The sequence below is a fragment of the Astyanax mexicanus genome, chromosome 8 (assembly GCF_023375975.1).
Source record: "Astyanax mexicanus isolate ESR-SI-001 chromosome 8, AstMex3_surface, whole genome shotgun sequence".
In the NCBI taxonomy this organism is placed as follows: domain Eukaryota; kingdom Metazoa; phylum Chordata; class Actinopteri; order Characiformes; family Acestrorhamphidae; genus Astyanax; species Astyanax mexicanus.
Window position 1 is genome coordinate 33627527 of NC_064415.1, and position 27942 is coordinate 33655468.

General features: G+C 38.5%; 1 protein-coding gene across 1 annotated transcript; it reads left to right on the forward strand.

Moving 5' to 3' along the window:
• The first annotated feature begins 1074 nt into the window (after positions 1–1074).
• Positions 1075–27890, forward strand: nfx1 (nuclear transcription factor, X-box binding 1). Its single transcript, XM_007230314.4, has 24 exons — positions 1075–1298; positions 6719–7720; positions 8898–9059; positions 9208–9285; positions 10407–10512; positions 12536–12607; positions 12711–12850; positions 13016–13115; positions 13392–13609; positions 15205–15302; positions 15401–15431; positions 15528–15610; positions 15712–15820; positions 15946–16065; positions 17479–17558; positions 18798–19028; positions 19181–19254; positions 21130–21228; positions 21362–21403; positions 21625–21723; positions 23751–23817; positions 24060–24205; positions 24645–24749; positions 27752–27890. The coding sequence occupies exons 1-24, from the start codon at positions 1277–1279 to the stop codon at positions 27816–27818; spliced, it is 3351 nt and encodes a 1116-aa protein (XP_007230376.3). The 5' UTR covers positions 1075–1276; the 3' UTR covers positions 27819–27890.
• The last annotated feature ends 52 nt before the right edge of the window (positions 27891–27942 follow it).

Here is a 27942-nt window from a genome sequence, read left to right on the forward strand (position 1 = left end):
GAGACCTGCTGAATTAGAAGTTTTAGACATTGTAGACGTTTATTGATAGTGCGCCTTATAATATGGTGAGCCTTATAGTGCGAAAAATACGGTAATCACTGAGCTTTAATAAAGTACGCTAACCAAAGCTTGCAAATTTAGCACCACCACTAGAGCAGTAGAGATGGGAATTTTAATTCATTGCAACATTTGAGTGCAGCAGTCCCACATTTTGCAGCTATAACAGCATCAACTCTTCTAGAAGGGCTATTTACATGGTTTAGGTATGTGTATATGGGATTTTTTTTTTTTACCATTCATCAAGAAGCATATTTTTTTTGTAATGTAGGATAAGAAGGCCTGGTCAAGTTTGCAGGAACTACACATTAAACTATGGTAATATACTGGTTATCATAATTTTTAAACCTTGTGCCACCTGGGGCCCCATCACGAATACACATACAAAAAAGAAAAGGAAGCATAAAAAGAGAAAGAAAGTGGAGTCTCTTTGTTTAGGGAGAACGTTTGGTTAGACTGGTTAGCTAACAATGGTATCAGTTCTTACCAGTCTGTGTGAACAGTCAGCAACAAGCTCAACCACAGTTCAGACTGTGAATATACAAAAAGTACATTATTATTTAATTAAAAGCACATTATATTTTATCAACATGTGAAAAATGTTGGAGTGTTGATATATATATAATATATATAAATTGACATTCTGTTAGATTATCTTTTATTTATGCTACATTTTGTGCTTACTGTCTCACACACTCGTGGTCAGGCATACACAAACACAAACAGCTGATGGCATGTTTCCTCTTTTCAAGCTGCTGAGTGTGGAAAATAGAAAAAAAAAAGTGTTTATTTTCTCCATTAAAACTATCAGTTAAACTCAGTAACTCAGTGCATCCCAATATTCTAGTTTAAAAAGCATCAGAACTACACTGAGATCTTATAATACAGTAAAAAAGGATCTAGTTTGCAGCCTGATGATAATGAGTGAGTGTTACAGATACAGAACGCAGAAATAAGATGAATCTTATTAAATACCTGAGCTGTGTAGTTAGCTGATCCAGTCCGGCTCTTCAGCAGACTGTGTGAGTCAGCGCCCCCTGGTTCTCTCACTTCCCTCTCTCTCTGTGTAGCGGATCAGCGCTGTTAGCAGGTCTGTGTTTAACCTGCTCCACACTTAGCTTATCAATATCTACCTCCAGTTATTCCCCATTCTCCAGCTCCACACAGAGCGGTGATCTCTGAAACACAGCGGGGGAGACTCTCCTCCGGGTGGAGCCGGATGGCTGAAGCCTCGGTTACAGGTAAATATCTGACCGTGAATAAACCTGGAACTTTCTCCACAGGACTGACTGTCTGTCCGGGACTAGCCTAGCGCTCTCAGCGTGACCGGCAGCAGTAACGCAGGAGCCTTATAGCTAACATAGCTTAGCTGGCTAATGTAGAATACAGGGGCTAACAGTCACTGGCTGAGGGGTTAGAACCGTGTTAAAATTATGAATTAATGTGTTTTTTATAAACGTATAGAGACATACAGTGGAAGGCAGGAGGAAGGTTGTGTATGATAAACATATAACGTTAGATAGCTGAGTGTAAGTCTGTCTGTTGTGCTAAACCGTTAGCTAACGCTAGCTTTAGCCAGACAGGTGTTCTGTCGAGTTATGCTATCTATCGATATGTGCTTCACAACACCAGTGCGCATGCGCCAAACTATTTTTTTTGGAATGTTTTCATGATAATTCCTTAAGTTTTTATAAGTATCATTAAACAACCTGATTGAATGTAAAAAAAACTGCAAATAGCAGTTAAAATAGCAATGGAAAGTAAAAAAAATCAATAAAACTAATACGGTTTATGCTCACGTATATGGCTTTAACTTTTGAACTTTCCCTAATTCAATGATTTAGTCTGTCCACATATCATACCTTGGCTTCTGCTGGGAGTATTTTCTTATAGGTTTTCTAATATGGTGCTTTTTTGGTATTTTTACCTTTTTAAAAATTAAATTCTACTAGGGTAGTACTGTTTGACAAGGTAGCACAACTCGACAGAACACTGGCTTAGCCAACAAACTTGTTTGCTGGTCCCGAGTAACTAGCTAGCTAGTTAGGTTAGCTAAGCTTGGTTAAGTTAATATTTAAGGTAACGTAAGTTAATGCGTTAGTTAAATTAGCAAAGCAAGATTTGTCTCTTGAGTACTGGGTAAGTAGATTAAATAGAAGTTACAGGGGAATGTCAGGTGAATATGCTGTCATTTACTGACTCTAATGTTACACTTGGTTAAGCCTAAATCAGTCTACTAAACTAACGTTATCCTAGTTAACCTATCTAAACTGTATAGCTATTAGCTAGATAACTTACCTAGCTAGTTACCTAATGTATCTTTTCATGTTGTGCTTGTTTAGTTAACTAACGCTAACTAACATTAACAAGCTATAACCAGCTCGGTTAGATAGTTAACTATGGGAAGCAGTTATGGCACACCAGCACTTCAGGTCCTGACTCAGTTCTTACTAGCTAGTAAAAACTCTTAATTAAGAGATAAAGCTAGCTTAGCTTGGGGTTATAGGCTCTTTACTTGTAATAATATCAGTTCTACACACGTTGCCAGAACCACATATGTTATGTAAATGTTATTTTGACCATACAATTACAGAGGAAGTATCAGATGAATCTGCTTTCATTCACTGACACTAATGTGACACTTGGTTGAGCCAAAATTTGTCTAAACTAGCTAACTATATAGAAGCTAGCTAATTACCTAAGGTGGCTTTTTATGTAGCTAATCTAACTTAGATTCATCTCTGAGTACTGGATTAGTAAATTGAATAGAAGTCAGGGAATTGACTCCAAGTCTTTTATTGAGGTTTTAATTAGGGCTGCAACGATTAGTCGATATAATCAACAATGTCAATTATTTAAATTTGTCGACTATAAATTTCATTTCAAAACTGCCATACAAACTAGAGATGGAACGATCGATCGGCAGTGTATCGGTATCGGCCGATTTTCAGCCAAAATACGGTGTCGGCTATCGGCTGATATTCCTCTGATTTTAGCCGATCCGATTCAGAAGTTTAGGGTTAAACCAGAGACTGTAAAAAAAGATGGACGCCGTATCTCCGTTCCCATTCATTCAATTAAAATGAAGCCAAAATCTTCCGCCATGTTGGCGATCCTGCCACCTGATTCTGCGCAGTAGAGTCCAGAGGAGGGAGAAAGACTGTGGAGAGCAGCCTACTCATTTGATTAACCCGCCCCTGAGGGCTGACGGTCTGTTATTGGTCCCGCCCATAAGCAGCCCTTTTACAATAACCACACCTTTTTTTAATAGAGCTGAATAACGTTTTAAACACCGAATTCTGTGGGGATATAAAAATTTGACAATATAAGCAGAGGTTACACTAGCTGTTGCATTTAAATAAAGGAGGTAGAATTACAGTATATTAGAAAAAAACGTGATTGAAAGTTGTCTGTTTTGCCATTGAAACCTATGGGAATGGGTGGAGTTACACGGCTTTCTGCAGCCGAACAGCAGGGGGCGCCCGACCTGTGGTGGCTTCACTTTTGAGAGACGACCCTCTGTCCAGCTATATACAGTCTATGGGTTAAACAGTAAAGCAGAGCTGTGTATGGATGGCCGGAGAAACTGTTCGCTCACAGGAAGCTGCAGTTCTTCATCCAACCACTAGCCAGAGCTGCAGCAGCAGAACAAGCCCCGCTCTCTCTTCACACTAGTAACAGAGCTACAGCCCAGCCACGGGCTACAGGCAAAGCTCAGTCAGTCTGGAGGCTTTTTACAGTTTCTGCAGTTTATATGTAGGACTAATGCGCCTTACAGTGAAAAGAAAAAGGATTTAACCACAATAACAAGATAATACTGCTCTCTACAGCAGCTAACCTCAGGAGCAGTCACAGAGCTGGGTTAGCTCACAAGCTCAGCAGCAAACAGCCGCATCAGTCACGAAGCTAGTTAGCTCACAAGCTAACAACAGCAGGGGACTATAGTCAGTGTTTTTAGAGCTGGATATGCAGAAGTTTTCGCACCTCACTGCAGTTTCTGTGTGCTCACAATCCAGCTCCTTCACTCCGTATCGGTTTATACTGGACGCGCTGAGGAAGCCGCAGTTCCGCTCAGATAAAATTAAAGGCACGTTGCAGTTTGCGCGCTGCTCACCTTAGAACAGGGGTCTCAAAGTAGCGGCCCGCGGGCCACATGCGGCCCGCGACGCGGTTTCATACGGCCCCTCACGGGTTAACAAAATAAACATACATCTGGCCCGCAATTCAATTTAATTATTTATGCTTTATTATGTTCGTTTTCATATTTTATCTTAACTTGTATTTTGGTGTGTGTGTGGTTTTTGTTTTTTTGCTTACGCTGCGTTGCCTGCTTTAGTAGTCTTCAGTAGCCTTCAACAGTCTAACCTTGCAGCTGTGGTGTGTCCACTAAACTCCGTAGTTATAAACATCCTGAGGTTAGCAGCGCGCTAACTGACCTGTTTATAATGTAATCCGAGCAGTGCCTCCGTGACGCTGCTCTAAACTGCTGCTGTTAGCTGCTTGGGCTGAAAGATGAACTGTAGAGAGCTGTATTATCCGGTTAGTGGGGTTATTTTATTTCATACACAGAAGAACTTACAAATTTTTAAAAACGCTCCAGACTGGCTCAGCTGAGCCCTGTAGCCCGTGGCTGGGCTGCAGCTCTGACTAAGTAAAGACTGCGGGCTTGTGGTGCTGCAGCTGCAGCTCCGACTAGTGGTTGGATGAGGAACTGCTAAATCTGAGGAAATGCTAAATCTGTCACAGCTCACAATTTTTGATTTTATATTTATTAAGCCTTATTTCAGTATCAAACGTTTTGATCAAAGTTAATATGACTTATAAATTAAAAGGATTTATGTTAATAGAGCAACAAGCAACCATTTTTCCATGCAACTGTAATATTTGATTGAATAAATAATATATTGAGAGTTATTTAACATTAAGGAGTAATTACATTCATTTTGTATTACATCTGGTTACATTTTCTTATATTTATAAGTTACATCTGGCAGAGGACAGCCAATATGCCAATGTGGCCCTCGGCAAAAATGAGACCCCTGCCTTAGAATGTTTATAACTGCGCGGTTTAGTGGACACGGCTGCCAGGTAAGACTATAGAAGACTACTGGAGACTATTAAAGTCTATTAGAGGTTATTGAAAGGGTTATTGGGGACAGAAATCAGTACAGGCTGGTTAGATAAGTGATTCACGTCCTCGCTGTGGAGAATACACAGCGCTGTCACAGTTTCGTAAAATAAAAAAAGTCTTCTTCCGTGTTGTACTGTTTATTAAAACATCATTAAAACAGATTTCGCTCATTCCAACTATTTGGAAATTTAGTTAAAAGCTCCGTTTTATTGCTGTAACGTTACTTACTAAAAGTTTAAATTAGGTCCGCGCTCGTATTAACAGTTTATGATGGCAGGCAAAGTCAGGCTGGATTTTTAGCCCAATCTAAGCTCTAGCTGGAAGAACAACAGCTCTAGATTACTGTTGTTCTTAATAAAATAATATATAATTAGTTATATATTAACAGTAAATGTGACCTATTTTAAGCAGTAAGCTAAAAAAGTAAAAACAGGCTGTGAGGCGGTTGATGTTGGGATACACATTCCTGCGGTATTGGCATATAAATATAAAAATTCTGGTGTCTTATAAATATTTACACATAACTTATATCTCTCCTGAAAAGCGTTTATTTTGGTCAGTAACACTGACTTTATTTACTATCAGTGTAAATTACCAATGTTTGCTTAGGCGTGGATGTAATTAGGGGAATCTGTACCAGGTTTGCCTGGCACCTGTGTGGCATTAATGTGGCATTTGGCCCCGCCTAAGATCGGTATGAAAGACAATCGGCGATCAGAATCCCAAAACCCAAAAACACCGATCTCTAATACAAACTATTCTGGAATTGGTCAGGATTCTCCAAATACAACTGGCAACAGTACTATAGGTCTCAGTGGGCCTAGGGATGCCTTTCTTTATTATCAGCATGCTGTGGATATGAAGGAAATTATACCCATATACATGGTTTGTTCAAATATTTGTGGATACCCCTTCAAGCTACTAGCATTCAGATAACCTGTAGCAACCCTGTCTTTGAACATCCTGACCCCACTTACAATACTGTCACTGAATCTACTCTTTACAGCAGTAATTTTCTTCCCTAGACTGTAGAGACAAATATATCAGTAAATGCAGGATATATTTTTATTAAAACCCTTGATTTAGGAAGAAATTACGAACGAACAGGTGTCCCAATACTTTTGGCCACACAGGAGAAGTGAACAGTGCTTTAAAATATGACTGTTTACATTACTGTCTAAATCTCTCAAGTAAGTCAAGGAAATGTGATCGTGCCTGGTGTTCTGTGATATGGGACCTTTAAAATGGTCTTCTTGTGTTTCAGCTTTCTGCATTGTCAGCATTGCAAAGGCTGGATTTCTTTTATTACACTGCATTAATCATTAACCAACTGCATTGTGCAGGCAAGCTGCTATACTGCAAGTGCAGGAGTGACCTGCAGAGAGTGAGCTCAATTTTCCTAGGCAGTAATTTACCAGCTCGGCTGTTACACCCATTGTTTGAGTTTGTTGGTATGCAGTTACAGGGCAGGACTGTGGATCACTAATGAGCTGTAAACTTTTTATATGAACTTTTTCCCTTGTCTTCTAGACACTGACGATTTGAGAGCGTCGTCTGCAGCATCAGCATCTGGGTTTGCAGCAGGAAAACCCAACCAGCAACCTTCCAGGAGAGGCCGGCCAAGGCCAGATCGCAGTCGTAAGTGGGGGGGTTCTGACAGACCCCATCCAAGGTCGGGATACACTAATCAAGCAGGTCATGCCAAAGAAAACACCTATGAATCACATGACAGTTCTGCTGTACCACCTGACAACGCTTCTACCAGGCATCAGATAAGAGGAGGGAGGGGAAGAGGAGGACGAGGAGGCGACAGCAGCCGCAATAATGATCGTTGGACCCAGGGACCGAGGTGGTTAAAGGCTGGAACTGATGATGGCCCCTCAGGACGGGATCATGGGCAAAACTGGGGCCAAAGACCCAATATTCCACCTCCTTTTAGGTCTACAGAAGTGGAGAATCAACAAAGACTTCCTGGAGGACCCTACTTGGAAGAAGGCCAAGGTGACCCAAGAGACACATGGCCAAAAAGGTCCAGGAGAGGAAGGGGTGAAAGGGTACGGGGGGCATTACCCAGAAACACAGTGACAAATCCTGAGAATTTTGCAGAAGCTGAAGATTTTGTGGTCAATGATGCATCTATTGAAAATCTAGAAACTGGGCAGGAGAAGAGGAATCAGAAAGGATGGAGAGGAGGAGGTGCAGGTGTAGGAGCAGGAGCAGCAGGAGGAGGTGGAGCAGGAGCAGGAGGAGGGGGGAGGCAGCCAAACCCCAGGAAGAAAGGCCCTGCCTTCCACCCCAGTGACCACAGCAACTGGAGAGAAAGAGAGCCAACCCAAGTTGAAGTACAGGATGGAGAACAGAGAGGAGAAGAAGAAAACAGAGGAGGCAAAAATGAAGCTAATCGTAGAGGTGGGAATGGAAGAGATCAAGGGAAAAGACCACGAGTACAAGAACAAGTACAGAAACGCACAGAAAGAAGGACTGGGCCAGTTAAACGAGTGGAGGTCCCCAAAAGCAAGGAGACTCAGACAGGTGAGAGGTGCTGTTTTTACCGTTCCTGTCAAAAGTTAGGAATCATAGACGCCATTCACACCTGGTCACATCATGTGACTTGTATCTGAGTTGCATCCTGATGAGATTTAAGCTACCAAGTGCTTTACACTTGGTAGTAAAAAGTGTGTTCAGTAAGTCAGACTGATATTTGAGCTGACAGCTTGGTGAGGTGTTTTTAATTTTTAATTTATTTATTTATTTATTTTTAATGGCCAAGAGAACAAGTGGCCGATATGTGTGTGTGTGTATATATATATATATATATATATATATATATATATATATATTTTGTTGCAACTGATGTTTAGTTTAGTCAAAATTACAAGCTGAGCTAAAGTAGCCAGCTAGCTACCACAGAGCTACACTGGTAACACAGAACTACACTGCTCATTACCAAAGCCAATTAAATGTGTGTGTGTGTGTGTGTGTGTGTGTGTGTGTGTGTGTGTGTGTGTCTCAAATCCACTGCTGACTGTGTGTAGAATGGCGGAATGGACACTAGAGGGAGCTCTAACGTTGCCCCACAGCAGCCCAATTCATAAATGAAATAATTTGTCGTTGCCAATTTACAGAGAGGCAATAATCAACCCGATTTATTGACTGGCTGATTTATCGGTTAATCACAAGAACATGTGGCTCAAGTGTTTTTAAAACACAGCCTTAAATATATTACCGTAGTCTTTACTTCCAGTGTCAACTAATTGTGATTTTGATTTTTTTTCCTGTCCTCCATTTCTTTCCACTTGCTTCTCTGGGTTTGCTTTTTTTTTTTTTTTTTTTTTTTTTTTTTTTTTTTTTTTTTTTTTTTTTTTTTTTTTTTTTTTTTTTTAAACTTTGCTTCAAATCACTCTAAAGGGGAGCAGAAAGTTTTACAATTTAACCAACTTTCACGAGCTTGCACTCGTTGGATCCATGTAAATGTTGTGGGTTTAAACAGATCAAATCAAGGCTTTAGTTTTGTTTTATTTTAATTAGCTTTTATTTTAGTCTCCAATCCCTGAGATGAGTGTTAAAGGATCATGTTATGGTGTTTCCATGTATTAGACTGTTCAACTGTATCCTAGTTATTAACAATACCATGTTAAGTGTAGTATGATGTGGTCTACACAGTCTATAGTATGATACTGGTCCTGTAAAGTGTGTGTTTTGTGTTCAGGCTGTCTGATCGAGCAGCTGTCGGAGGAAAAGTATGAGTGCATGGTCTGCTGCGACGTGATTCGTGTTATGGCGCCGGTGTGGAGCTGTCAGAGCTGTTTCCACGTCTTCCACCTGAACTGCATCAAGAAATGGGCTCGCTCACCAGCCTCTCAGGCTGATGGTACTCTATTCCTACAGATCACAGTATATCTGTCATTTTTCCATATCCCTGTCTGAACGTGTTATAATCTTTGATCAGATCTTCTCTATGCTTGTTTTTCTCTTATAATGGTAGTGTTTGTCTGTTTATCACAGTGTTTGTTTTACAGACAGTGGTGAGGGCTGGCGTTGTCCTGCTTGCCAAAACGTGGCACCCAAGGCCCCGACTTCTTATATTTGCTTCTGTGGTAAGATCCTACTGCTTTACAGTACTGTAATTTCTGGGCTATAAGCTGCTACTTTTTTCACACACTTTGTGAAGTTACATTCAATGACACCCTATTCACTCTCTCATAAATTAACATTAGGCTAATAAATTAATTCAATGAAAATGATCATTGTTTTTAGAGTAATATCTCAATATTAATGTTCTACATGTTACAATTACATTTTAGATAGCAATGTAATATCAGTTTGATCAAAATGAAATAAAAATCTTAAAGAAATTGTATTATTATTATATTAGACTATCTATTTGAATTTTATATAGTGTTACAGATTTAAAGCAGTCATTTAATAGACATGTCCCAAATTCCATTATATACATTTTTTTATTTATTTTATTTTTACAGTGTACAGTTAGAACTAATTCAGTAAACACTATTCCACATTCTAGAGATCATAACTTGAACACATATCACACTTCTCAGTACATTTGATCTTGATATGGTTCAAATAAGACCAACAGTCATCCTGCATCAGTAAAAGGCTTATTTCCTTTAGTCATGACTGAAATTGTTTGTATTTGGGTTCCTTAACTAAAGTAAAGCATCGAGCACCTCTGCAAACCAACGCATGCTCTTCGGGTGCCAAAGCCGAAGCGCAATATAGGCTAGGCTAACTGTAACACTAGATCATGAATAAGAAGCAGATTAAAAATGTAACTAACTGATGGTAATCACAGCAGCCAATGTAACAAGTCATAAGCATAAAATGCTTCTTTCCCTCTGAGCTTCTTAAACTGGCAGCCCAAGTAATTAATCTACTTTTCCCTAGAAGTATAAGACTTTAATATCATGACTTTTCCTGGTAGGCTACTGTATTTTTTAAACAAGTCATGTCACAGCGCTGGCGGTATGTAACATTATTTGTGGACGTAGCCTATTTAGTTAAAGTTCGGCTTATAATCGGGTGCAGTCTGTATATGTACAAATTTTAAAAATGAGTGGGTCCAGCTTGCACTCAGATGCACTCAATAGCCTGGAAATTACAGTAGCTTTTTAGCTGCAGTTTCAGTTTTTTGGTAATGCTCTTTGTGTGTGTGTGTGTGTGTGTGGTCTGTGGTCACTTTTTTTTTTTTGACCTGCAGGAAAGATGACCAATCCAGAATATCACCGAAGTGAGATTCCCCACAGTTGTGGAGATATGTGTGGGAAGAAAAGGACTGGAGGAAACTGCAATCATCCTTGCAACATGTAAACATACACTGCCACACCCAAATCTAAACTGTTCATTAAGCAATTCAAGAAATTTGAACCTACAGTAGCATATCTGATTTGATTGGGTTTTAAATCACCACTATGTGGCATTTTACCTTAAAATAACAGCTTCTAAATCATTATGATTCTCTTCTAAGGAAAAAAAAACACTACTATCAGTGTTCTCTAGGGTCACCACAGTGACAACTGTACAATTTTAATTTGACGTAGTGGACAAGACAGCTCTGGCAAGAACTCATTTTGTGTAAATCCTGTAATATCACTGTATCACCGCAGTCCACATGCTTCATTCATTTTATGGTCGTTCTGTATCTTCTCCCAGCATGTCCTTTTTGAGCAAAGTACACTTTCCTACCATGAATTCTTTTACAATACTGCTCTAAATAGGACAGCACTTTTATATTATTTTGACACTGTAGTCTCAGGATCATAAGGTTGAATCCTAAATCAATTTTACTTTGCCATGAGCAGCCATAGCCAGAGAGCACAATTGGTATTGCTCTCTCCTGTCAGGTATATGGTTCTCTCTCTCTCTCTCTCTCTCCTCGTCGCTTCCATAGAGCACATGTTAGCACAGGAATCCAGCATTTTACTCTGAACATGTTTATTGTTAGCAGTTGATTTTACATATATTAGAAAGCATGGAAGCATTTAAAATAATAGGGTCCTTTCTTGTGCACGGAATAACACTATCACATGATGCTATTAGTGTGGCACATTATGCTCACTAGAGTATCACCAACCAATTTAAAGAAAATAAGCATGTATAAGAATTCATAATTAGGGGTGTTTTAAGATCTTGCTAGATTAAAACGGCACAATATTTCTTGTCAGGTATTAAATATGTCGCAGGTTTATGCATAGGTAACTGCGTACACGCACCTGCTTGACTTTATCTGCTGAATTTAGCGTGTTGTTTCGTGTGCTTTGTGTTTCCACCCACCGCCTTTGCGGTTTAAACACGGAATTGCAGACACACACAGGCAATGTGCTGAGAGTCTGTCGTAGGTTGCTAGGTCTGTATAGAAGCCTCACAGGGGGTGCCAGTTTAATACAGATCCCTCACTGAAGGGATTCTGACAATATTGCACGAGGCCTGAAAAGACTCATGTGAGATCATACAGGAGTGAAGTTGTTTGGTTTATGGTAAAAAATAGTACCTGAGACTGTTCTGTTTTCTACTGCATATGATAAATAATACATTACTCATAATTCATAATAAAAATTGATTGACCTCCTTTACAAGATGATTACTTACAAAATATTTTCAAATTCATTTGAATCTGTTTTACATTTTGTGATATTGTGATTTTATTTTAACTTTGAAAATGAAAAAAAAAAAATACAGCTCTGGAAAAAAAAAAATAACAGACCACTTAAATACCAAATTGAAAACCTCTGAAATATAATCAGAAGTAAGATGGATGATCACAAGCCATCAAACCAAGCTAAACTGCTTGAATTTTTGCACCAGGAGTGGCACAAAGTTATACAAAAGCAGTGCGTAAGACTGGTGGAGGAGAACATACCAAGATGCATTAATCTGTAATTAAAAACAAGGGCTATTCCAGCAAATATTGATTTCTGAATTCATAAAAACTTTATGAATATGAGCTGGTTGTTTTCTTCTGCATTATTTGAGGTCTGAAAGCTCTACATCTTTTTTTTATTATTTCAGCCATTTCTCATTTTCTGCAAATAAATGCTCTTAATGACAATATTTTTATTTGGAGTTTGGGAGAAATGTTGTCTGTAGTTTATAGAATAAAACAACGATGTTCATTTAACTCAAACATATACCTATAAATAGCAACATCAGAGAAACTGATTTAGAAGTGGTCTCTTAATTTTTTACAGAGCTGTATACTGTTAAAATATAATCTTGTGAACCCAATATCATGTGTCACACCTTTAATAATAAACAGAATACTGGACAGGCCATTCTTATTCATCCCTAGTTCTAAATCTTAAACTTTTATCCTTTCTTTCTCTCCTTCAGCTTATGTCATCCAGGCCCCTGTCCACAGTGTCCAGCATTCGTCACTAAATCATGCATCTGTGGGAGAACAAGGTACTACACATTGCAATATAAAATGGACCATTGAGAAAGAAACCAAGTTGTTGTGTTTTTTTAAATATAATTTTCCTGCACATCTGTGTGTTTTTGTGTGTAGTAAGCAGGTACGCTGCAGTCAAGCAGAATCTCTGCGCTGTGAGCAAGTGTGTGGTGCTTTGCTGAACTGTGCAGAACATCCCTGCACCCAGATTTGTCACCAAGGTGTTTGCCAACCCTGCCAGCTCCTTGTGCAGCAAGGTAAGCATGCCTTATTAGGGAAGTTGATGGATTCAGGTCATCTCTGTATGCAGCAGAATTGGCATTCTTCATTTTAGGATATATAATTTATTAACCGCTATAAATTATTAATATTTAAGTCTGGTGATGCTACTCTGAATCTCGTTGCTTCTGTGTGTTCTGCAGTGTGTTACTGTGGAGTGGTGCACAGGGAGGTGCCTTGTGGGACTGATCGGGACCGCTTTGATGGCATTGGACATTTCTCTTGCAATAAGCCATGTGGAAAGTAAGTTCCCTTTATAATTAGTGAATTGAACTATTTTAAGGTACACTCACATTTTTCTGCAATTCTGCACATATCGCTTAGGTTACTGCCAATAGAATAGGATGCTCTGGATCAGGTGCATATGAGATTAAGGCAATGCTGATGGCTGTCCAGAGGGGCATAAATCTTCCTGGAACTGGGTACCAGGTTTAATAAATGTGTAAGGCTAGGGAATCCCCAAACTCCTACTAAGCAGATTAGCTCTAACATGGTCTCCTCCCTGTGTGAAATCTGTAGGATGCTGGAGTGCCAGGTCCACCGTTGTCAGCAAACATGCCACACTGGCCAGTGCCAGCCATGCCCTCTCTCGCCCAAGCTGGTACGCAGCTGTCCCTGTGGGCAGACGGCCCTGGCCAAGCTGTTGGAACTTGGCTACCCAGAGAGACGGAGCTGCACTGACCCCATTCCCTCCTGTGGCAAAATCTGCAGAAAGCCACTGCCCTGCGGCGACGCTGGTGAGTGAGAATGTAATTATGAAGACGTATTGAGACAAAGTTACCTCAGTGCTTCTGGTTAGTTTTAAATGTTATGGGTTGTCTGTATGAGACTGTGTAAGGCAGTAGTGACCAGTCAGTGTACTAAAGATCTGCTGCCATACAGGGTCCAGGCCCAATACAGCTCTAATATTCTAATGTGTCTAAAGCAGGGGTGTCCTAACTTTTTTTGTTGGGGGCCAGAAGGAGAAATATATTTGAAGTCACGGGCCACAGACTCTATAATAAAACAAATAATGAAATATACTAACTTGATTTACTATCTTTATCTATCTTTAACAGTGTTGTGTAAACTAAGATTTTTCTAATTGATATTTCATTTTGTGATGTCTCTTAATATTAAACTCCTTAATTACGGCAACTTTTAGACTCTTTGGCCCCGTTTTTCTGCGCTAAAACTGCGCACCCACTCAGCTTTTAGACTCGTTTGCCCGTTTTTCTGAGCTATAACTGATCACCCTCTCCGCTTTTAGACTCTTTGGCCCGATTTTCTGCGCTACAACTGCGCACCCTCTCCGCTTTTAGACTCTTTGGCTCGTTTTTCTGAGCTACAACTGCGCACCCTTTCCGCTTTTAGACTCTTTGGCCCGTTTTTCTGTGCTACAACTGCGCACCCTCTCTGCTTTTAGACTCTTTGGCCCGTTTTTCTGCACTTCAACTTCACTCTCTCCGCTTTTAGACTCTGGCCCATTTCTGACACCTAGCGTTCAAACTTGGAATCTCACATTATAAAAACCTGCTTAACAGCGGGCCAACTTTCATTCTATTTCTAAAATACCTCGTGGGCCGCTCCAAAAAAGGAAACGGGCCACAAATGGCCCACGGGCCGTAGTTTGGACACCCCTGGTCTAAAGGCTTTCATTACCTGGATCAAGTTCAACTCAACAGGGAATTAAAACTTCATAGCATTGGGTACACTTATGTGACCAAACTTATGTGACCAAAACTCTATCCTTCATAGAAACTATAAAATGAAACTACTTATTATACAAGATATAAAAAAAAAAAAAATAAGTATCTTGTATAATATGTATGTTTTTCTTGTAATATGTGTTTTTGCTTTTTATATTTAGTGAATTTAAAAGTGTGCTGGAAATCAGCATTGTTGATTGCTGCTGTCTTATTAAAAAACATTTAAAACTCGGAGAGGATTAAAACACTTCCTTTAACAGGAATTAAAAGTTACAATCTCGAAAAACATTAAAAAAACATTAATTTATAACTTTCACTATGGGCAAAGCCCAGTGATTCTAGGTCAACAACGCATTTTATGTAACAATGAGATTTATTCCAGCTAGTATTAGCAGTATTAGTATCACAGCTAACCTGCTCCAACCCTGCCAAGGGCAGCTATTAGCATCACTGCTAACCTGCTCCAACCCTGTCGAGCACAGCTGGCTGTACACCAGCTTCAACTTAGCCTTACCTGGCTGTTAGCATCTCAGTTAACCTGCCTCATACTTGCCAAGCCCTGCTGCTGCGTCTGTTAGCATTGATTCCAACCAGTGTAGTTGTATTGAAACTTGCATCCCTTCTCTCATTTATCTCTTATTCAGATACAATTCATCTGTGTGATAAGCTTTGCCACGAGGACAGCTGTGGCCCGTGCGCTCTCACCTCCACTATTAAATGCAGATGTGGCAGCAAGACTAAGGTCAGTCAGTGAGTACATGAAGTACATGGCTAAGTGTCTGAGATTAATCTGCTTTGAGAGCCACAGATCTTATAATGAATCACTTTCCTTGTTCTCAGGAGGTTCCGTGTGCTGTAATTCAGAGAGAAGGTAATGATGGCTACTTGTGTTAATTTATTATTAGGATTAATTACATTTATTTTGTCTTTATTCTTATTAAAGCATGTGTGTTTATTTCATATGTAGAAGAGCTGATGTTTACCTGTGAGAGACGCTGCACTAAGAAGCGCTCCTGTGGCCGGCACAAGTGTGGAGAGATGTGCTGTGTGGTAAGACTATCTCTATTTAGTTGAAATTATTTCTAGATGCAAATAAAAAATTGAAGCGCATTGAACAAATCTCCCCTATCTCTTTCTCTCTCATTTATCAGGATATTGAGCATAAATGCTCAAAGATTTGTGGATACAAACTCAACTGTGGTCTACACCGCTGCCAGGAACTTTGTCACCGTGGAAACTGCCATACCTGCTGGCAAACCAGTGAGTTTAACTTCCCATAACAGCATCCAGCAGCCCAGAGCAGCTTTTCTTTAGTTGTGTTATTTTCTCACATTCTTCTCAGTCTTCCTAAGCCAGTGCTTTCTTTCTGTGTGATTAATTTCTAGGTTTTGATGAGCTGTCCTGCTACTGTGGAGAAACTGTGATGTTTCCACCTGTTCCCTGTGGCACCAAACCACCGGAGTGCAAGAAGCCCTGCACCCGACAGCACGACTGCGATCACCCAGGTTTGCAAACAAAGGCTGCGACTAACAATTATATTAATAATCGATTTAATCTGTCGATTGGAATTGCTGTAACTGTAACTTCGAGTCGAGCTTCTACATTTAAGTGGAAGGAAAAACTCTGCTGCCGATTTGTTCGCTAAACGTGAGTAAGATATAAATTAACTAAGTATAAAACGTCGTGTTTAACTACTCTAGCAGGCTCTAGTAACACAGAGTGTGAGAAAACAATAGAATTAACTTACTAAAAACTCTAAAAACTTACAGAGCGTCCCCATCACCTCTGGCTCCAACATGTATCCAGCTTAATGGTACTTTACTTCCATGGCCTTGGTTGCCTTACTACTCCACACATTAGTGGATAGCAAACGCACTTATGTGTATAATAACGTAGTTCCAACTAAGTTCCAATTACCCAACCCACTCATTAGAACTTTCTCTACCACTAGTGATGCCCCAACACACCAGGAGGGTGAAGACTAACACATGCCTCCTCTGATACATGTGAATTCACCCTCTGCCTCTTTTTGAACTGCTGCTGATGCAGCATTGCAGAGTAGCTTCACAGCGAACTCGGAGAAAAGCGCAGTGACTCGGTTCTGATACATCAGCTCACAGACGCCTAATATATATAGCAAATATAGCTCTATACCTAAAGTTAGGCCTGCCTCAGTGATTTCTATATTGAAGCTGATATGTCGACTTTATTTAACAACAGTATGTATAAGTGCTGGGCGATGTGGGGAAAAAAAATCATATATCACTATATGGAATTTTTTATATCACGATAACGATATATATTGTGATATACCACATTTGAGTTTTTTTAGTTATTCTTCGAAAAATATGACTAAATAATATCATTGCTTGCCTTTTTCCACCTTTATTTCAAAATGACATTAAACCCAACTTTTACAAATGAGAATTACTAACTTTTTATTTTTTCAAAATTATACAGGTATTTAAATTGAGTTATCAAAATAAACTCAATTAACATTTTTAAAAGTGTCCGCCAATGACGTAAAGCAGCGTCATGTCGCAAAACCACATTATGAAGCTTTTTTTGCGAAGATTAGTTTATTCAAAGTGCAAAGTTCATGCAAAGTGACCACACCAATATATATTTGCATGAATAATTGATGAAGTTACTGTAGAAACGATAGGGACTTTTCTATCGTCCCTACAGTATTTATCGTCATATCGCACAGCTCTAGTATGTATATGTATATTCTCATACACACACAAACACACGCAAACACATTATACAATAGTTTATCGTGATAAATACTGGAATATTTTTCGTCCATTAAAAACAGTTGTAGTAACAAGTGTAGTAATCTTGCATTTATGCCAATTAGAGGTTCTGAATGTCCGTTTCAATTGATTTTACATTAATCTTGACCTCTTGTCCTGCAGTTTTCCACTCCTGTCACAGTGAGGATCGATGTCCTCCCTGTACCTACCTCACCAAGAAGTGGTGCATGGGCAACCATGAGGTAACAAAACACACTTTCTGAGTCATCCTTTCATTAAGTAAAAGAGAAATGCATTGTAAAATGGATTTGGGGTGTAGTTAAACATGATAACAAGTACAAACTTTTGTTGAGTAGCCCACCTTTTAGCTGATTCTACCAATAAAGTTTTGAATGACTTTGAGCTTGTTAATGGTGTAAAGATGGCGATTTCTTTGCATGGGTAATGCTATGCCCCTTTCTCCAGCATTGTAAGTCTGTTGGGAGCGTTGGCTAAAAGCTCTAATTTGGAATGCTGGGGTTGAGCAGAGATGGACTTTTCAACAAAAAACGTTGTATTTGTTGTCATGTTTAACTACAATCCAAGTAAATTACACACTAGATTTCTCCTTTAACATAATGTGATAGTTTAGTTCAGGGTCTCCAAACTTTTTTGTTGGGGGCCAAAAGGAGACTTATAATAATACATTTTACTGATTATTTTTATTTACTCACCATTTTACTTGACTTACTATCTTAATCTATCTTTGACAGTGTTGTGTAAACTAAGATTTTTCAAATTGATGTTTCATTTCATGATGTGTCTGATTATTAAACTCCTTAATTACGGCAACTTTTAGACTCTCTTGCCCTTTTTCTGCGCTACAACTGAGCACTCTCGCCACCTTTAGACTCTTTGGCCTGTTTGTCTGTGCTACAACTGAACACTCGACGCTTTTAGACTCTTACACCTGTTTTTCTGCTCTACAAGTGAACACTTTCGCCACTTTTACACTCTTTGCGCACCCTCTCCGCTTTTAGACTCTTTGGCATGTTTTTCTGCTCTACAATTGCGCACCCTCTCCGTTTTAGACTCTTTGGCCCGTTTTTCAGTGCTACAACTTCACTCTCGCCTCTTTTAGATTCTTTGGCCCGTTTCTGACACCTAGCGTTCGAATCTCACATTATAAAAACCTGCTTAACAGCGGGCCAACTTTCATTCTATTTCTAAAATACCTGGCGGGCCGCTCCAAAAAAGGAAACGGGCCGCAGTTTGGACAGCCCTGGTTTAGTGCAACACCTTTTGTTTCAGTCAAAGAAAGAAAATCAAGGCTTTATACAGCGTAACAGTACACAGAACATTGCAGAAGATTTTTAAAAAGATTTTATTGGTGCTTTAGTTGTTTAGAACGACAACACGAGAAAAATTTTTTTTTAAAGTAATGGATTTCTTTCCCTTGCTTACTTGTCAGTCATTTACCCCTCCATTTACCTTCCCCGCAGCAAAGAAGCAACATCCCATGCCACCTCCAGGACATTTCATGTGGGTTGGTGTGTAATAAGCCTCTGCCCAGTTGCTCCCATCGCTGTAAGAAGATCTGTCATCGTGGGGAGTGTGATGCAGAAGGCGAGTGTAAACAGCCCTGTTCTCACCCCAGGCCTGAATGTGGGCATCCCTGTAGTGCCCCATGCCACCCTGGCACCCCCTGCCCACGCAACACCTGCCCTGCCAAGGTATCTTCTTCCACCCAGCCGATCCTACTGTCTGTGAATACCCCTTGTTTGGGGTTGTGTTTAAAACTGCTACTGCAGTGAGCATATGTTACTGTTTTATGACAGCAGGTGTAACTCGCATTATAGCAGTAAGTGTTTGTTTTGATCTCTAGGTGTCCATGCAGTGTGAATGTGGCCGCAGGAAAGAGACCATGCCCTGCACAGAGGCGGCCAATTCTCAGCAGAGGTCAGTCATCCAATCAACTCATCATCCCTGCTTGCATTTACGTGCTAAAAAAAAACAGCATTATGTAGCATTTTTACCAGAGAATAACAGCTTTTAAATCATTGTGATGCTTTTCTGACCTGTAATAAAGAAAATAGCTTCTCTATCACTGATATTTCAGGCTTGGCACATAACTTACATAGTGAAGTGGTCTGGTGTGAGCACTGTGTAACGCAGCGTAACTTTCGTTAAATTCTAGTTTTCTCTCTTACTTGTCATTTAACTGTCCTTTAACATTAACATTATGGATAATATTTTCTGTAGGAACTCATTACATGATCAGGATGTATCATCAGCTATTTTTTTAGTGGTCAATTTGATTTCAGATGAATCACAGTAATATATTGTGGTTTTTATAGTGGAAATTTTATATAAGTTTTTATAGTGGATATTTAAGTTAAATGTCAAATGCAACTGTATTTACAGGGGTTGGACAATGAAACTGAAACACCTGTCATTTTAGTGTGGGAGGTTTTATGGCTAAATTGGACCAGCCTGGTGTCCAATCTTCACTAATTGCAAATTGTACCAGTAAGAGCAGAGTGTGAAGGTTCAATTAGCAGGGTAAGAGCACAGTTTTGCTCAAAATATTGCAATGCACACAACATTATGGGTGACATACCAGAGATAAAAAGAGGACAAATTGTTGGTGCACGTCTTGCTGGCGCATCTGTGACCAAGACAGCAAGTCTTTTTGATGTATCAAGAGCCACGTTATCCAGCGTAATGTCAGCTTACCACCTTAAAAGACCAACCACATCCAACAGGATTAACTGTGGATGCAAGAGGAAGCTGTCTGAAAGGAATGTTCGGGTGCTAACCCGGATTGTATCCAAAAAAAATAATACCACGGCTGCTCAAATCACGGCAGAATTCAATGTACACCTCAACTCTCCTGTTTCCACCAGAACTGTCTGTCAGGACAATACATTTCTGTGGTCTAAAACCAGGTGTTTCAGTTTCGTTGTCCAACTCCTGTATATGTGTAGTGTCCATTCAAATACTAGTATATACTTGTATGTTTGAGGAGAAATGAAACTACGTGGGGCGATGAAATTAAGAATGCATGACACATTGTTCAGAGGAAAATTTTACTTTATTGTAAACATCTCAGCTTGGTTGTAATGATTTCTGAATTAGAACTTAATTAGCTGAGTATAACACCTGTAGTTAACTTATTTTTATGTATTTATCTTTAGCATTATTTTTATAAATTTATATGTATCGTTTTCTCCCTCGGTTTGGTTTGGTTTCACACAGGCATAAACCTAAACCCAGCAAAATGCGCACCAATAAACCACACAAGCACATTGTCTGCTCTGATTGGTCAGAACAAGATGGTAAATATTGCGAGAGGATTCAGTGTTCCAGCGTGCATATCTGCGCAGATAAAAGCAGTCAAATAAAGGTTGAAAAAAGAAATATTACTCTACCGCCTCAGCCTACATGCATTCATCTTTCACTTTTAGTGGCACTTCTAAGTCTTATCTTTTAGCATGTCCAGAAATGCGAGTTCTTTCTCATGGGTGTCTCTAACAGCAAATTATAGTTCAGGATCGTATGGGGAGCCTGAGAGCTAGAAACACCATTTCTTACATAATACTGTTTTAAATATATAGGTATAGATGCAAGTAGAGCCCTTTTATAGACTCAGTCAAGTTTCACTCTTACTGGAATAAGAACAAAGCAGCTGGTAAAAAATAAATCTCAGTGCCGGTAAGGAATGGCATGACTATAAAGGCTATAAAGCATTAATATGTGCACTGCAGCAGAGATGAAATGGAAGCACTTGCTGGTGTAAGAATGATTAATCGAGCGGTTGTGTTTGGAACACAGATTTGCTGCTATCTCTGTGGCGAGTAAGCTGTCAGACATGCAGCTGGGAGAGTCTGTCGATATCGGGCTGATGACTAAGAAGGAGCAAAAGCAGGCCAGGTAACATCTGAGGAGTCTTGAGGTTTTTTGGGCTTGATTTTTTGCAAACTTGTCTATAAACTGCAGGGGGCGACAGACACCTTACACAAAAAATGACTCATCCTGTTCTGTTGATCTTTTATGTATTTTATAGATTGGAATGTGATCAAGAATGTGCAACTCTGGAGAGAAATCGGTGAGACGTTTGATACATTTATGTGTGCTTCTCCTGTTAAGACATTGTGCATGTACATTATTTTGTTAAGAGGAAGTGTTTCACAGAACAAATTTGCATTTTCAGTCCGTGCTATTAACATAGTTTTAGTATTTTTATTAGAATATCTAAAAATATATCAGAAAATATCAGCTCAGCTTTTAATTTTAAGTCGATTTATATTTTCTGGTGATTTCTTGCAGGCGTCTGGCTGAAGCGCTGCAGATTGATCAGTCAGCTGATCCATTTAACAGCAAAACTTCCACATGCAAGTTCAGTGACTCTCTCAAAGATGATGCAAGGTTTGTTCAATACCTTATCTTTCAATACCTTTTCTCTGTTTTTGAATGGATTTTGTTCCAAAGTAGTACATGATGTGAGCAGTATGTGATGTGGGAGCAGAGTATAAATAACAGCATTCCAAAATACAAGCGTTTTTATCCGATGCTCCCAACAGGCTTACAATGCTAGCGATAGGGGCATAGTATTGCCCATGCAAAAAAAAAAAAAAACACTATTTTTACACCATAAACAAGAATACATGAATATTACAGAAAAAAAATTCCACAGCGTCTGAAATTCAAGCATTTCCACATAATTAATTCTGCTGTCTGTTCCCCAATTCTACTTTATTGATTCATTTGACTTCTTGTGACTTAATTTAAAGATGGTGGCTCTTGGAGAACTACTGGAAGGTACTGTGTGTAAAATGGGGGTGTCCCGATTCTCAAAATCCTCAATTCTATTTTATTTCCGATTTTAGGGTCACGATTCGATTAGATATGATTTCCTTCTCGATTTCCTTTTTTCTTTTTACAGCAGAGAGGTCTATGCCAGTTTTGGATTAGTCTATGGTCAGTCATTGGTTTGATTAATCAAATTTACAATAACTTATTTCAAAAAGTGGGCTTGATATAAGTGATACAAGTGATCTGTAATACACCACATTAGGCAGTAATGGTCAAATTTAAATAATTTAATTAAGATATATATGTAATGCCATCTAGTGACTTTTTTTGGTAGCAGCAGTGTGCACTATTAAAACAGCAATGTGCAACATAACAAAATAAATAATAAAAAATACAGGAACAGTCATGTACAAAATAATAGAACAATTAGAGCCTTAACAAGCTGAACTCTATCCTACTATAACAGTTAAACATGAAAAATAAGACTCGGTCCCTGAGAATGACAAGTTTTTTTCTTTAATAAAGATATATTATTAACTTTATCTGAGAGAAAGATGCTCCTTAAGGTACCAAAACTATTAACATATTTGAGGCTAGACAAAACAACTGTTATTTTTATATTTTCAAGTTTTTCTTTAAGCAGAAAGGGTTGCTGTTTGAGCAGTCACAATGTCCGCTGCGTCGGCTACAGTGTGCTGCGCCATTTGTGTAGCGCGCGTGTGCTTGCGTAGCTTAGAGGGAGGGATGGTCGATCCTCTTTTTGACGTCGAGGCTCGAGACCATGACATAATTCCGATCGATTTCGATAAAATATCGAAATTGTGACACCCCTAGTGTATAAACAGTGTTTTTAATACATTACCTGCACTTTCAAAGTTTTCAGTGCCTCATTTTAAATTTTAGAGCCCTCAGAATCTACCAATGAGAAGTGGGGTTACTATGAGTTTCAAAATAGTGATTTCTTTGCATGGACAACAATATGCCCCTATCACTAGCATTGTAAATCTGTTGGGAGCATCGACTGAAAGCTCTGTATTTCGGAATGCTGGGGGTGGACAGAGGTGGGCTATTCGACTAAAGTTCCTACTCATTTAACATGTTACACTACACCCCAAGTCCTTTACACACTGGATTTTACCTTTAATGGGGATGAGGTGATTTCCAATTGAGTAACATCCTTTTTCTTGCTAGAAGTGATGCAAACGCAATAGCTTTTTTTAACCCTGCTTCAGATTTGAGTATCAGCATTCATCAACTCAGATTTTAAGTTGACATGCTGGAAGTTCCTTGGGACTTTATTATAAGATTTTGAACACTCTAAAACTGAAAAGCTAAACACACTAGTTCAGAATTTCTCATTATATAAACTGTTAAACAGTACAAATAAAGTGATTATACTTCAGGACATATCAGCAGCACATCTTAGCTAAATTTGTGGGACTGGACCTATATCAGCAGATACTGCACTTTAGGGTACACAGAGACTTCCATCCAGGGATTTAAATTCGAATAGTAGGTACTGGTCTTTATGGAGTTGTACTTGTATCATATATAATAAATATAAACGTTACTACAGTACTGCAGACCCAGTTTTATTTTATTTTTTTGAAACTCTGTTTCATTTTTGTCCCCCAATACAGAAGACAGTTTAAATTTGTCAATGATGTGGAGGAGGAGATCAAAAATCTGGTGGAACTTGCAAACAAGGTAATACACAACATTCACCACTAAGACATTTCAGTATGTTTTAGACCTGCCCATTTTCTGTAGCAGGCATGCATTTTGACCTCTTAGTACACTTGTAAGGTTCCATGTTCTACAGTACACACAACGTTTGAGCTCACATTTTGCCAATTTTAGTCAGATTGTTTCTAAATCGTATCTTTTCATTCTGCAGTGTTTCTTACTCTATGTGCGCGTGTGTGCATGTATGCATGCGTGCTTTTCAGGGCAAACAGACGAAGAGGAGTCACTGTTTTCCTCCCATGAAGCGCGAGCACCGGAGAATCGTCCATGAACTGGCTGAGGTTTATGGTGTGGAGAGCATGAGCTATGATAGTGAACCCAAACGCAACGTGGTCATCACAGCCACCAGGTCAGTGATGAACTTTTCTAAGGAGGAGGATGATGATGATGATGATGAACTGCAGCTAAAATGTTATTTACCCAAAAAAAGATGAGCTCATAAGGTATGAAATGAGGTCATGAGCAAGTGATGCTGGTATTTGGGTCACTTCTCTAGGCTGGGCTGAGGTGGACAGCTGGTGGCCTAATGTGTTAGAGTGCCGAATTTCTGCACACTCACTTCTGAATAAAAATGATTATATATAAATAAAGTATAGTATAAAAACAAATTGACATTTTGTTATAATATTTACATGTTTGTTTTGTATTAGTGCCTTTATCTGCTGCTTTATCTGATACAGTACACTGCACTCTGATACTCTAGAAATCTTTCAGCTGTTTAACTGTGTGTTGTGTGTGTGTTGTGTGTGTGTTGTGTGTGTGTGTGTGTGTGTGTGTGTTCTGTACAGGGGGAAGTCTGCGTGTCCCAACGTCACTCTGATTGCCTTGATTGAGAGAGAGACTGCTGGCAGGGCTCCTCCACCCATTGCTCATATCAAACAGTACAACAGCAGGTAAAACACTGGATCAGATTAGTGTTTGTGAGCTGTAGGGTAGAATCACTGCATGACTTCTGATTGATGAAAGTAGAGCAGAAACAAAGTCTCTCAAATGGTTGAAACAAATAAATCTTTACTGTTGTTAACAGTCCTTCCTATAATACAAAACCTTATGGAAATAATTGTTGCATGTTTTTTTTTTTTTTGTTAAATTGTTTTTTTTTTCTGCTAAATTTAAGCTTAATTAGCCACGGGACTGAAGAACATCTCAAATATACTTTTTTTTTTTTTTTTAGCGTCAAATTTACACTGATGTGCCACACAGTGGTTCACTTTGGCTGTTTCTGTGCTGCAGTTGTGCAAACACACACAAAACATGTAGTGATCATGAACACTCTTCACAGTGTGTGCAGATGTTAACAGAAAGCTAAAGTAAGCCATTGAGGAGCAGTTCCTAAAATATTCAGAGCAACAATTTAATAAAACACGAATAATCCCAGTCTGAAAAACTTAGCAAACACACTGAAATGGCAAGAGCAAGTCAAAGCAAGTCAGAAGCTAGCAGCCTCTTTAGCTATCAAAAAAGACATTATGAGGATTTTTTTTTTTTTTTTTAACATATTTCATAGCACTGGCTGACCAACTGGTTTCTGTAGTAAAGAATATAGTTTATATATATATATATATATATATATATATATATATATATATATATATATATATATATATATATATATATATATATATGAAGAGTTTGGTTCCAAACACTATAAATCCATTTTTATCAATTTGAGTAAAAAAGGGTTTTCTTTAGCAAGAAAGTGGTAGGCTGAAAACCACCGTTTTCTGTTTCAAACTATCAAATACCATATACTAAGGTTAAAATAACACAAAAAAATCTAATCAAGATTTTAATTTTTTATTTAATTGTACATCTGAATATAATAGTCTGACCATTGGGCCTAAAAACACAAATTTCAAAACCTTTCTTTTCAAAAAGTGCACAATTTCATTAACGAACAAGACATTAAGACTATAAAATCCCCAAAATCATGTTACATTCATGTGTAGTGTAGTGTAGTGTAGTGTAGTGTAGTGTAGTGTAGTGTAGTGTAGTGTAGTGTAGTGGTGTGTGTGTGTGTGTGTGTGTGTGTGTGTGTGTGCGCGCGTGCGTGCGTGTGTGTGTGTGTGTGTACTGCAGATGACAGCCGGCATTTCACCCCTCCTGAATGCCTCATTTTCTTTACCTTTTCACGTACATGAGACTCTTTTGATGGCTTTCTCTTTTTTTACAATAACTGCTTCACGAACAGGCTCCTCTTTACCATCAAAACCGTTCATTTTCACGGACTTTGAGAGTGAAAACCCAAAGTGAAAGTAGGCTACACGAAATGCCGACCGGCTCAACAGGGCGCGTTGTTTACATTCTATAGCTCGTGGAATGCTGCACTGTGATTTGATGAGGGGAGATGTGGCATTCCGCGGAAAATCAAGACTGCCGTTTGTTGCGTTTTGGAAAGAAAGAGAGAAAACAGGGCAGTATTACACGGCGGATGTGGCGTTTTGATAAATTAAATATTGGCTTTTCAAGAGTGGTCACATAACATTCTGATTCTTTTTATTGCGTTTATCGCGTTTTGGAATCAAACTCTTCATATATATATATATATATATATATTTTTTTTTTTATATTATTTATATCTTTATATTTTACCAGAGCTCAAGGCACACACCATGAAATGCTATAGTTATATAAAGAATAGTTAAAAAATAGTTATCTTGTATGTATATCTTGGTTAGGCACACAAGCAGTCTACTACAAGCCAGTCCCAAGCCTATACAAATACTGTACTGTACTATAGTATTTCAAACAAATAGAGCTAACACATACAGTGGCTTTTTCACATTTTGTCATCTTACAACCACAAACTTAAATGTATTTTATTGAGATTTTAGTGATAGACAAACACAAAGTATTGAATAATTGTGAAATGGATCATAAATGATACATGGTTTTCAAGATTTTAATCAAATAAAAATCTGAAAAGTGTGATGTGCAAAAGTATTTAGCCCCCCATATCAATACTTTGGGGTTTGCCTCTACTAGCTTTTCACATCTAGAGACAAAGAGAGAAAAATCTAGAATGTTTTGCTCATTATTCTTTATAAAATATCTCAAGCTCAGCCAGGTTGGATGGAGAGCTTCTGTGAACAGCAGTTTTCATGTCTCTCCACAGAAGCTCAATATGATTTAGGTCAGGACTTTGACTGGGACATTGTTACATATGAATATTGATTGATCTAATTCATTCCACTGTAGTTCTGGCTGTATGTTTAGAGATGTTTAGTATGTTTGTCTTGCTGACAGATTAATCTTTTCTATGTCACACACATTTTCAGATTTTTATTTGATTTGATTGATTTGTTTTAAAGCCATGTATTATTTTTGTTCCACTTCACAATTATGTGCTACATTGTTTTACTTTATCACTTAAAATCTTAATAAAATACATTTAAGTTTGTGGTTGTAAGGTAACAAAATGTGAAACAGTTCAAGGGGCAAGAATACGTTAGCAACTTACTGTATTTACCGAAAATAGGTTGTGCTTTTTGTTAGGAAAGAGTGTAGTGAACCAAGGATGAAAAGTGAGGCACTGCACTGAGCAGAAAGTCAGAAAATGCATTATTTACTCCACATAAATTCTAAAAATAAAGTGACCCACACTGCAGTGAATTTATAGCATACAGTCTGTGCTAAACAGCAGCAAAGCTTAAAACAGGGTGGAAATCAGTTTTTAATCCATGTACATACCTGCTTTTATATCATTTCTTTTGGTTGATTCTGCATAAAAGGTACATATGAAATAATTAAATAAATAAATAAATAAAAATATATATTTATAATGAGAAAAGAGAAACAGGAGGTTTTATTGCAAGAGTGAGGATGTTTGGATTTACTGTTAGAATGTTTGAAGATGTTTTTTTTAGCATATTGTAATTATTATTATTTTTTTCAGGGGTGACGGTGCATGGCCAAGGCACGGAAGAGAAAGTCCTATTGATTATTTTGATGTTCAGGATTGATTAAAGCTGATGTACTCATCACTGAAACCAGATTAAATAAAACTAGTCACTTGGTGAATTGGAACTCAGAAATGTCTTTGATTTTTTATTTTTTTTTTTGCAACTAAAAATACAGTAACAGTCA